The following is a 12,735-nucleotide window of genomic DNA, read 5'->3' as shown; positions in this document are numbered from 1 at the left end:
TTCTAATAAATACATTACCAGAAAAAATACAGCACTTCATTATGCGGTAAAGTTGAATTGTTCGGCTAAGTTAAGAGTGTGTTTAGTTGGCTGTGTTACCATGATTTAACTACAAGAACCGTGTTGTTGTTGTTGTTGTTTTTTGTAGTAAAACCATGGTCAATTCGTAGGAGTATTTATAGAATCTTTAAAACTGGAATTCAGGTGATCCAGAATCGGAATCAGCAGAATTGATACATTTCCATATTTCCATTTAGTGTTTATAATTTAAAAAGTGATTTAGAGTTATAGTAATATATTTATAGTAATATATTTATAACGGTATAGTCATATTTACAGAATAGCATGACGGTGGTTAGGCTACATGGTGGTACAAAGATGCAATGTGGTACCATTTCATGTTATAGGCTATAGCTTGGGTATTAGGCTATCGTGGTACTGAATGAATACAATATCCACGTATCACGTATTTACATGAAAGAAACCCATTAATATGGCATGGTATAATGTAAAGACATTATATTGATTTTAATATTACTTCGTTTATTGTTATGGTGAAACCGTTTAAACTAACATTTCAGTGTTTCTCCTCCTAGATCAAAAGTTTAATGCAATTTCCCGACCAATAAGAGGACCCGATATCACACTATCCAATCGGATTGAGCTATACTGCAGCAAACAGACATTCTCGGCCAATCAGAGGACGTGATCTTACAGAACAAAATGGCAGCGCTGAGTTGTTGAGAATTGGAAATTAACAAAACCTGATTCATTTACTGCATGAACTGGAATTTTTTGTGGTAAGCTGGATTTTAAAAACAAGAAATCCTAATTTTGCTTTTTAGCCCGTTTAGTACGTTTGATTTATTCACTTAATGCGAGAACTATGTGTTATTTTTCTTTGAGACGTTATGAGTAGAGATGATGTCTGTCGTTCTTCTGCCGTACACAAATGATTTCCTGTATGGTTGATTAATTAATGTTTTGATGTAACGTTAACTGTAATAGTTTATAAAACAGACAGAATGAAGGTGAATCTGAGTCTGAAGCAGGCTATCCTGCAGGCGTGGAAGGAGCGCTGGAGTGATTATCAATGGGCCATTAACATCAAGAAGAACTGTCCTAAAGGATCCACATGGGACTACCTCAATCTAGCAGGTCATATCTAAATATATCAACTCATATTAAGTAGAAAAATTACTGTATCACACTATACACAACCCAGTTTTAGACATTTGTGAGCAATTCATTTTGCCCACTGTTGAGCAATCAAGTACACATCTCTTATGCTCTCTAAGGCGGCCTTTATTTGTTAAAAAATATAGTAAAATAGTAATATTGTGAAATATTGTTACAATTTAGAATAACTTTTTTTTCTATTTTATTTTCTGTTTTCAGCAGCCATTACTCGTCTTGAGTTTCATATGATCCTTCAGAAATCATTCAAATATACTACATGATAAAAGGCTTAGCTATCTTATATTATATATATATATATATATATATATTAGATTATACACACACACACACACACATATAGAAACCAGTATATCCAATATTATTACATGGTAATTTTGTTTTATAAATATATATATATTTTATAAAACAAAATTACCATGTAATAATATTGGATATTACTGAGCCCCTTGCAGTTTCTATATATGTGTGTGTGTGTGTGTGTGTGTATATATATATATATATATATATATATATATATATATATATATATATATATATAATGTGTGTAATATAATATAATTTTGTTTATATATATTAAACAATAATATGTGTTAGATATGTTAGATATCTAACCGCTGTGTTAGATAACACTGTGATGCATGTAACCTGTCGTTTAGTTGTTAAGTTGTGATTATTGTTTCTCCTGATACAGAGGCTCTTCTGGAGCAGGCTATGATTGGCCCATCACCCAACCCTCTCATCTTGTCCTACCTGAAGTATGCTATCAGTTCACAGGTAAAACGTACTGCTTGCAGTGCTTGATTTATCATAGCCTTTTATTTGCAACTTTTCTCACAGAATAAATGAATCATGATGACTGTCTGCTAATAGTGCATGTGTACAACAACAACAACAACAACAGGAAACTGTAAGCTTTACTTTTGTGTGATGCTGCTTCTACACCATTAGGTGTCAGTATAAGTTCAAGATGACTGCAATAGGCCCAGCAGCTTTTTGACATGATATTCTCTCTCCCACCTCTAGATGGTGTCATACTCTAGTGTGCTGACAGCAATCAGCAAGGTTTGTGGTTTTTATTTTCTTATTTTAAACATATTGTTTTTTGACTTAATTTAATTTACTAAATTTCCATTTGTCTATCCACAGTTTGATGATTTTTCACGGGAGCTATGTATCAAATCATTGCTTGAGATCATGGGCATGTTCTCCAACCGACTCAGGTACCCATCCATCAATTAGTCGCATCAGTCCGTCTAACAGTCAGTGAGATGCAGTTTTCCTAGGACAGAAGTAATATGTTTTTCTCTCTTGTGTTTCTTTCCTGCAGCTGCCATGGAAAGACAGAGGAGTGTATCGGGCTGTGCCGCGCAATGCTGTGTACCGTGGTTTGGCTCCTGCAGGGCTGTTCGTGGTACTGTGAGAGACTGCGGGAGTCCAGCGGTCTTCCTGCAGTAGAGAACAGTCTGAGAGCCTGCCTGGAACGCATGAACACTCTGTTACACAGCACCAAGAACAGAGCCCTGGTGCACATTGCACGCCTGGAGGAACAAGGTGTGTGTGTATTTACTAAGAATAATTAATAATAATAATCTCTTTATGATATACTTACATAGACTTTATATAAATAAGCAACAGTGTAAATAGTATCAATTCAATCTATTTGGTGCTAGATTCTATTTGGAATCTATTTCATGAACAAATCTATCTTTTTTTTTTTCTTTTTTTTTGGCCCTATTATGCTATTTTAAAGGCTCCTAATTTTGTTTTGGAGATCTCCTAAAACAGGTTTACATGCATCAAAAGTAAAAAAAAACACTTTCATTTTCTGTATAATATACATTGCACATCGCCAAATTGTTCAATGATTCTCAAACGACTCGTTGTACATAGTGGTTACATAGTGGTTTTTACATATACCAAAATATAGCTGCATGTAGTTACAGCTGTAAATAATTTCTTGTTGACCCTTCCCTTACACTAGTGGTTCCCAGACTTTTTACAGTGGTGTACCCCCTGAGGCTTTTAACATCCTTCTGCGTACCCCCTCTCTTCCACTTAGACTGCAGTCACACCTTTTCCAATATTTGCCCTCTTAAAGTGATTTTCAGGTACATGTGTTACCTTATGAAGGCAATGTTTTTCTAACCCTATTTATGTAAAATTCTTAAAATTCCAGTAATTGAATTATTATTATACTAAATACAGCAATAAATTCAACTAAATGAATAAATTAAATCAAATGAAGTGGCACAAGCAGCATCTAAATGTATTTAGTATATAGATAGTATTTATACACTGTTTAATGCAGCTCAGATGTGGCATAAATGTGATTACTATGGCATAAATAATTTTATGAGATAATGTTTAAAAAAAAAAAAAAAAATTCAATAGAGAAATATTGGTAAAATATTGGTAAAATGAAGTGGTACTTTTAAATATTAAATTAAAACCACCAGTAGGTGGCGGCAAGTCACTGTCTTAATGTCATTCATTCAGTAACACAGCTGTATTTATGAACGGGTTATTGAATTATTGACTCTCCAGATTTGTTGAAAGCAGCAGATTTGTTCGCTAACGAATGTTTCATCTGACCATAGAACATTTGAAAAGTAACTGACACTACTGGACACTACTGGAACTTCAAACGGGATGGGTTCTATGGTCAGATGGAACAAAAACATTAGCTTTTTTGGCAGCAAACACTTAAGATGGGTTTAGTGCACACAGGGATAAAAAAGTACCCCATGTGTAAAATGAAATACTCTGCTGTATCTTTAATGCTGTGGGCCTAATTTTCTGCCAGAGGTCCTGGACATCTTGTTCAGATACATGGCATCACGGATTCGATCAAATACCAACAGATAAAAATCTAAACCTGACAGCTTGTTCTAGAAATCTTATAACGGAGAACAGGATGGAGAGATTCTGTATGGAGGAATGGTCTCTGATCTTTTGTCAGGTGTTCTCCAAACTCTTCAGGCATTATAGGAGAAAACTCAGAGCTGTTATCTTGGAAAAAAGAGGTTGCAAAAAGTATTTTATAAAAGGGGGCAAACAGTTGTTCCCAACGTGTTTTGGAGAAAAACATTTATTTCATAATGTGATTTTCCACCCACTTTCAATTATTTTACTTCAATGAAAGGTTAGGTTTTTGCACATTTAAAAAAATAAAATATCAAAAGTATTAAAAATGCAGATTTATTTTTTACAGCCGTATTTGATCATATTTACCAAGGGGGCAAACACTGTCAAAATATCAAGGCAAATTTGATTTGGGTCTGGGGTGACGGGATGGGGGGCTTCTATGATATCAGACTACGTAGCCTATAATAAAAGATAATGAATTTCAAACCTGAAAATCGATCATATATTTTTTTTTATTACATTTATATCTGGATTTATGTAAAAACTTAAACTTTCAAACATCAAAATGTCATTTATTAATATGTTTTCATGTCAAAATGACATACAAACATCTTTTCCTATTCTATTTTGCCTGGAAACGGCTCGAGGCGCGCGTCTCACGCAGGCAGTGTGCAAGCTCTAACCTGTTAACAGGGGAGCCGAAATAAAAACGGACACACCACGCAGCCAGTGTGTCGCCGACCTCAACCTCCGCAGACAGTTTTTAATGTTTATCAGACAATAACTAGCCTACTCAAGATTTTGCTTTAGTATAATTTTCGGGACAATTAGAGCCAGATTCGGGATTCGGGACAACAGTTTAGATTTCGGGACTGTCCCGAATTTTTCGGGACGTCTGGTCACCCTATGTAGGAGTGAGTGAAAGTAGGACGGAGCTGAGCCTGTGACAGATCTGTAAGCAAGTGTCAGTGCCTTGAACTTGATGCGAGCAGAGAGAGGTAGCCAGTGCAGTGAGATGAACAAAGGAGTGACGTGGGCCCTCTTGGGCTCGTTGAAGACAAGACGAGCTGCAGCGTTCTGAATCATTTGTAGAGGTTTAGTGAATCAAAATGATTGAATCTTATTGAATCAAAACCTGTCCTAACCTTACCTGTATCGCACGCACCTCAGTAGCATAATTTTTTTTCGTTTTTTTGTATTGTTATAAGTACAAAGTAGTAAAAGACACCTAATATAAAGTTGGTGATAACTGGACTGCATCCAGTTGTATGGTGGTGTTCTGAAAGTATTCATTCGTGTTCCAGTTTCACTTTGTTGACACATTTTCCAGGTAAAACGTATAACAACAAACATTTGCACCATCAAAACCCACCAATACAATATGTATGTAAACATTGTATGTTTACATGAATCATATATTTATTAAATCCAAGTATAATTATTTATTTTTTTGCATTTTTACATTTATTCAAAAATTAAGAAAGTAATGTAAATTTTAGTTGTGAACTGAAGTTCAGCTATTTTTTAAAGGAACACGCTGACTTTTTGGGACTTTAGCTTATTCACCGTATCCCCCAGAGTTAGATAAGTCCATACATACCCTTTTCATCTCCGTGTGTGCTGTAACTCTATCTGTCCTTCACATTTCTATTTTGTATTTTTACACTAACTATGTAATGTTTTATTTATTAACCCAAGTATAAATTTCATCAAGTTAGTGTTTTTATTCCAAAATAATATCTAAAGGCAGTAACAATTTCATATATATATATATATATATATATATATATATATATATATACTGGATAATTTGTGAGCTAATGTTCAGCTTTAAACTTTTCAACTTATTTTCATCCGTCATCAAGCTTGTACACACTGGTCACAGACACGAAGATGTACCTTTAATTTCCCCAAGCTGATCGCTCACTAAAAACCCCCATAGTCATCATGTTTTCAGGCCATTTCAAGTTTGATTTTGACATGACAAAGTGGTGATATCTGAGTGGCGGAGTTGTAACTTGCTTTTTAAATTGTCTTCCCATTAACACCATCATTGTCTTCATTCAGGCCAATTCGCGATCACGCATGAAAACAAGAGGCAGGTTTTATCACACGAACCAATCATAACTGATAATATCCAATCATAGCGCACGCTTTAGGGGTTACAGCCTCCCGCTGTAACTTTACTTGCTGGTGTCACTGTTGGACAGTGTTACTTTATAAAAACGAGTGACTTTTACACGTTTTAATGTCACATTTTGTAATATTTACGTAGCTTTATTTTTGTGATATCGGTTATTTTCTCATATAGTTATATTTGAGGAGACACTGCCCCCCTTGCCTCCTTAGAGGAAACGCCCCTGCACTACAGATGTCGTGGTGTACCTTTAATTTCCGTTAATGTAAAACTGGTGTCACTTTTGGACGTTGTCACTTTTATAAAAATGTATTTAAAAAAACTATTCACTCTAAATCACATATTTTGCTGTATTTGCTTTGTTTTATTTTTGTACTGCTATATTCTCTTCCATTTTCTGAGTCAATCTTGCCTACTCTAACTTGCAACATGATGAGACCATGTGACACTATAGCATACTGCTGTTTATTGCATAATGCCAGCAGAAAAAAAGTGTATACCACACAGGATTTAGTAAGTAGTCATCTAAAGTAGTATTCCATTACCAATATAACCCTTTTCTGTGGCCGATTAATCAGAATGACTCAGTGTGATTTCATTTTTACAAATCATTTCTTTTAAACTCTGCCTTTCAGAGAATCAGATTACTAATTTGTCTCCAATCAGAAATGGTTTCCAAATTTATTTATATTTAAAATAAAATAATTTTATTTTTATCAATTTTTTTTAATATGTGGATACATTTTTATTGAATGACTTTTTAATGTTTATAAAATCTTAAATCATGATGATCATTATATTGAGTCCCATTTAATTTGCCATGTCTTCTCTTGTCTCATAAGCATCCTGGACCAATGTAGAGCAAGCTTTGCTCAAGCTGTCAGAAAATCTTAATGCTGTGACCAATCAAACGCTGAAGGAAAATCTTGAGGAGTGTGTTTCATTGGTCAATAGGTGAGAATCCAAAAAGACCTCAGACTCACTGTTTGAAGTGCAGCAATGAAAGAGCTGGAAAGAAACTGATTACTCACAATGCATTTGCAAAGAGGTTGCTGGCAATTATAAAATGAAGCAATGTTGTGATTATTGCAGTGATTTTAATACAATTTGGCCATTTAGTCATTAGGCTAGTTTAACAATAACAAGGAGACACGGTCCCACTTTATATTAGATCTCTTTAACTACTATGTCCTCAAGGTAATTGTTTGGTACAATGCACTTATGTTGTATTGCAAAACACTTTTGCTGCTATTGAGGGAGGATATGGGTAAGGTTAGGTCAGAATTCATGGTATATGGTTAGGTTTAAGGGTGGGTTAAGAGGTAAGCATAGGATCAGCAGTTTAAATATAGATATTACATTTTTTATTATATATTTTTATTAAAGAAAATAAAAACTACATTTATGTAAACAGTAAGTACATTGTATCAAATGATTAATTTAAATGTTTGTACATAGAAGAATTTAACAGGTTAAAAACACTTAAAATCCAGAAGCATTATGACAAAGATGATTCTTTAAAAAACTTTGCTAATTTTGATTCATTTTCATATTTCACTTAAAGCTGCCTTTATTCTTTTAAATGATTAATTTGTGTTTTCATAGTATTCCTCAGATGTTGTGTCTTCAGTGTGATCCACCGGTCCACACCACATTTCCTTCAGTCCATGCCTTCGTCATGCTGGAGGGAACCATGAATCTCACTGGAGAGACGCAGCCGTTAGTTGAGCAGCTCATGATGATCAAGAGGATGCAGGTGGCTTCAGACACCAGTGTTCCCACTTGAGATGAAGTGGTGTATGTGTGGGTTTTCTGATGGTTTTTTTGTGATCTGTGTCTGTAGCGTATCCCAGCTCCACTGTTTGTACTGGAGATCTGGAAGGCCTGTTTCACTGGACTCATCGAGTCTCCAGAGGGGAATGAGGAGCTCAAATGGACAGCCTTTACATTCCTAAAGGTTTGCTTGAGTCACCCAATCACTGGTCTCTCTTGAACTTTCAGTTGTAATATTGGCTGTGCTAAAAAGGCCAGTTAAAGAGATAGAAATAGAAAATGTAAATTCTGTCATCATTTATTCACCCACATATTGTTCCAAACCTGGTTGCCGGATTCACAAAACATTCTTAAGAATATGTATTTTTTCTATTTTTTTATTTATTCTATTTTATGAAACCGCTATTTGCTTCTTATTTTGTAACTTAAAAATGATAACATTTTCTATTTAAAGAGAATTTGTATTTCCAAAAACTATGTTTAAGTACTCCTGATGTACTTACAAACTTTACAATGCTTCGTTTTATGATTGCAGAACCTATTTGTACTACTGTAGAAGTTTGGTACCATTCTGGGCATTATTAGTGGGGTAATTTACGAGATACAAATTTGGAGCCATTAGCGACTGCACTAAGCCATCCGGCTGATTTCTCTAAATAAGCTCTAACTTTAATTATGTTCAACCAAGGGAAAAAGGGGGGAGGGGGGGGTTTGGCTCGATGTCATGATGTCATGATGCAAAGGGCCCTAGGTTGATTTTACTCCGAATCATCCCTTTAAGGTTTAACATATATGTGGAAAGCATTTCCTTCCCCGTTAATGTTAGATAAATGAATATCGTGATTAAATTAAGATAGAAAATTAAAATTTTTGGTAAACTTATTTGAAGAACAAGACTCTTTATCTATGTTACTTGACTTTGTTTCAGACAATTATTATCTATTTGGAGTTCAGTCAAGCTGTTGTTTATGGAGTAAAATTGAGCTTTTTCACATGACATTTCCAGATTCCTCAGGTTTTACTAAGGCTGAAGAAGTACCCACAAGGAGAGAAGACACAGGTACAATTATTTGACTGTTTACTTCACCTGTACATGTAGGATTTTAACTATTTTGTTTCTAGTTCTAATTTGTATCTCTCATGACACCTGAAACCTCATATATCTGTCAGCAAAATTTCAGTCCACATAATGTTAATCACTTTATCTGACCTGTCCGTGTGTGTGTGTGTTTGTCAGGATTTTACGGAGGATGTGAACGTGGCATTTGAATATCTTCTGAATCTCACTCCACTGCTGGATAAAGCCGACCAGAGATGCAAGTATGTCGCCACTACCAACACCTGTGTTAGTTATGTGCTGAAATATAGGAAGCTGGAATGATGATTTGTATGGCCGGAACCTTATGTTGCTTTTATTCAAAATGACTGGCATTACATTGGTATTTATTATTTAAACCAAGGTATTTATTAATACCATGGTTTTAGATCAACTGGTAGAGCTTGGAACTTACATAAATATATACATCTGATCTGTTACCATAATCATGTACCATGATGTGAATATGGTACTTCAAAAATAACATTGAATCTCCACGTGTGTTGTAGACTCCACAATATTGTTTTTGTTCAGTTATAAGGCTGTTGTTCACTGTGGTGTGTGTGTGTGTGTGTGTGTGTGTAGCTGTGACTGCTTGAGTCTGTTACTGCAGGAGTGTAATAAACTGGGTCTGTTGTCTGATCCCAACACTGCCAATCTTACTGCAAAACGGTATGGTCAGAACATTTTATTCTTATTTTTATTATATCATTAAAATGTGGCAACATGCCCATTCTTTATCTATGTTCCTTGTTGATTTTCGCTCTCTGTGCCATGTTTTTATTTTAATTTTTTCTCAGGACTGAGGACAGAGAACATGCGCCCAGACTGAAGACAGCAGAGAATGCCAATATTCAGCCCAACCCAGGCCTCATCCTGAGAGCCGAACCAACAGTCACCAACATCCTTAAGGTCCTCAGCTGGTTTTATATCATTTTATATTGATTGTCTTGGAATCTCACAAAGTCTGTTAAAAACTTGTGCAAGTTATATTTTACCCCAATATCAAAAAAGAAAGAAATTAGCCTGTTTATAGTCGCGATGAAACCGAAGTAGTGACAGATTTTCTATTCTGCATTGTGATGTTCATCTGAGTGTTACGGATTATCGGAAAGAAAAAAATGTAGGCGACTTATTTCTCTGCATCAGTTTTTGAGATGTGAGCGTGGCACTCAAAAGTGGAGACAGATGAACACAAGATTGCACCGGCTGATCCAGTTATGATGTTTTGATGAAACATTCATTTTCATGACAGTTTACCTTACAGTATTTTATACTTTATAGTATTATGTACAGTGTTTTAGAGCAGAACATTTTTTTGTCATCAGAATTTGGAGGGAAAATGTGCTTAATTGTTATTTAAAAAAAAAAGTCGAAATAAAAAAAGTAATGGGCCTGGAAATAGGCTTTATTTTCATTATGTAAAATATATCTTTCTTTTTTTTCTATTAGAGTGAAATATGATTTTGAATATGTTGTCTGTCTCTTCCAAATGAGTTGGCTAGTGGTTTCATGCTCTCAATGATATTTACTTGACGAGTAAAAAAGAATCTCAATAAGTCTCATTAGTTAATGTTAGTTAATACAGATTAACTAACAATGCACAATACATTTGATACAGTATTTATTACTCTTTAGCTCTATTTGGTTACACTTTATTTTTAAGGTGTCATAGTTACAACAATTATATGTTTAATACGGAGTAATATTAATTAATTACAATTACTTACTATAGGGTTAGGGTAGGATTAGAGTTTGGTTGAGGGTTAGTTGCATGTTATTATGCATAATTTACTGTTATTACTATGGCAAGTACGTTACATAATAACAAGGACACTGTAAAATAAAGTGTTACCCTTTATTTAATAAAAATACAACTGCTCATTGTTAGTTCATAGCTCAGGTTCATTAAATAATATTAACAGGTACAACTTTTTATTGTAATAATGTATTAGTAAATGTTGAAATTAACATTAAGATTAATAAATGCTTTTGAATTATTTGTTTCATTGTTAGTTCATGTTAACTAATATTAACAAATGGAACCTTATTGTAACTTCTTAGCTGACTGATTTTCTTCTCTTTCTGGTTGTCTAGACTGTGGATGCAGATCATTCTAAGTCTCCTGAGGGGCTGCTGGGAGTTTTGGGTCACATGCTCTCAGGGAAAAGTCTTGATTTGCTACTGGCCGCTGCCGCAGCGACTGGAAAGCTCAAGTCTTTCGCTCGCAAATTTATCAAGTATGACAATATGACAGAAACTGGATACATTGCATCAGGATCATCTTATATTTCCTCAGATAAATACATGAACAAAGTGTCTATATTTATATATAATATATATATATATATATATTTGCTGTTATCTTTCAGGCTTAATGAGTTTCCAAAACACATCAGTGGAGAAGGATGTAAGTCATGTGCTTTATTTTGCTACAATTACATGCAGTCTGTTAATCAGTTATTATTCAGATGGGCATTAGGCTAATATGTTCATGCAAGATAACATTTCGGGACACTTTTAAAATTGTCATCTTCATGTATTTTTCTAAATTATAACGGAAAGTGAAGGACACTCTGTCCTTGAGTATTACTAGAGTATTTATTTTTTAGCTTTAGTGTGTGTGTTTATATACACACTTTTAACATGACACCTGTGAATATACTTTCCAGCGAAGTCTGCGTCAGTACGAGCTCTGCTGTTTGACATTTCCTTCCTCATGTTGTGTCATGTCGTGCAGACCTATGGGTCAGAGGTCAGTTTCACACATATTTATTCTACAGATTGAGCTATAGAGCAAAAGGGTGTTACAGTTTGATGAAGTTGTGTAACATTATTACATAATTCATAACCACATCCTGCCATCACAGAACACTTCTTCTTTTTTAGGCGTTCTCCTATACCTGAGTCATTGACATCCTCTTCCTTGTCTGTCCAGGTGATTCTTTCGGACCCCAGCCCATCGAGCGAGACACCCTTTTTTGAGACTTGGTTGCAGACTTGCATGCCAGAGGAAGGGAAAACCCTGAATCCAGACCACCCCTGCTTCAGACCTGAGTCTGGGAAGGTGGAGAGTCTGGTGGCCCTGCTCAATTCTTCCTCTGAGATGAAGCTTGTGTAAGTGCTTCTTCACATCAATCACTCTTATCACATTAACATCTTCACAAAACGTCCACTTCAGTAGCTGTGTTAGAGTTAAGTTTAATTTATTTCTATGAATCGGTTCAAACTGTTTGTGAATTGCTTCCACATTTTCGTCTCAAATTCCCTGCATGCCATTTTTGACTATATATATATATATATATATATATATATATATATAGTGCTTATAAATGAAAATGATGAAATGCCTATCTTTACCGTATAGATAATATTCATCATGTACTTATATATCCAACTTTATATAGAGCTGTGCGATAATTTGACAATATAGACAATCAAGCATTTGAGATGTGCTATAGTATATATCGCTTTACATGAGGGTACTGTATGTATGCAAATAAAGTTGAATATAGTTATAAATCCAACGTTATGTATAGAGCTGGTCGATAATATGTGGAAAACATGTCTTCATCATTTTAATGTTTGTTTTTACTGTATTTTACTTCTTACATTTTAACATTTTGAATATTCATGTCTACACCGGCTGTTTAAAATGATGGTT

The 12,735-nt window shown here is 34.7% G+C and overlaps 1 protein-coding gene across 2 annotated transcripts in view; it reads left to right on the top strand.

The window, feature by feature from the left end:
* The first annotated feature begins 672 nt into the window (after nt 1-672).
* The window catches only part of med24 (mediator complex subunit 24), a 30,138-nt gene continuing 18,075 nt past the window's right edge, over nt 673-12,735 (top strand). Inside the window, exons 1-17 of one of the 2 annotated variants that reach the window (XM_082152260.1) lie at nt 673-800; nt 1,009-1,158; nt 1,892-1,974; nt 2,224-2,262; nt 2,347-2,420; nt 2,528-2,751; nt 7,045-7,156; nt 7,808-7,958; nt 8,046-8,159; nt 8,982-9,035; nt 9,213-9,295; nt 9,657-9,743; nt 9,872-9,983; nt 11,169-11,311; nt 11,444-11,481; nt 11,744-11,826; nt 12,010-12,188. In XM_082152260.1, the coding sequence (XP_082008386.1) occupies nt 1,026-1,158; nt 1,892-1,974; nt 2,224-2,262; nt 2,347-2,420; nt 2,528-2,751; nt 7,045-7,156; nt 7,808-7,958; nt 8,046-8,159; nt 8,982-9,035; nt 9,213-9,295; nt 9,657-9,743; nt 9,872-9,983; nt 11,169-11,311; nt 11,444-11,481; nt 11,744-11,826; nt 12,010-12,188 (1,709 nt within the window). In that variant the 5' untranslated portion in view covers nt 673-800; nt 1,009-1,025. The remainder of the gene's footprint in view (nt 801-1,008; nt 1,159-1,891; nt 1,975-2,223; nt 2,263-2,346; nt 2,421-2,527; nt 2,752-7,044; nt 7,157-7,807; nt 7,959-8,045; nt 8,160-8,981; nt 9,036-9,212; nt 9,296-9,656; nt 9,744-9,871; nt 9,984-11,168; nt 11,312-11,443; nt 11,482-11,743; nt 11,827-12,009; nt 12,189-12,735) is intronic. The other variant, XM_082152261.1, reaches the window with a different exon arrangement.

This window comes from Leuciscus leuciscus (genome assembly GCF_965113295.1).
Source record: "Leuciscus leuciscus genome assembly, chromosome: 21".
Lineage (NCBI taxonomy): Eukaryota > Metazoa > Chordata > Actinopteri > Cypriniformes > Leuciscidae > Leuciscus > Leuciscus leuciscus.
The sequence above is the reverse complement of the archived record's forward strand: the minus strand, read 5'-3'. Positions and strand labels throughout refer to the sequence as shown.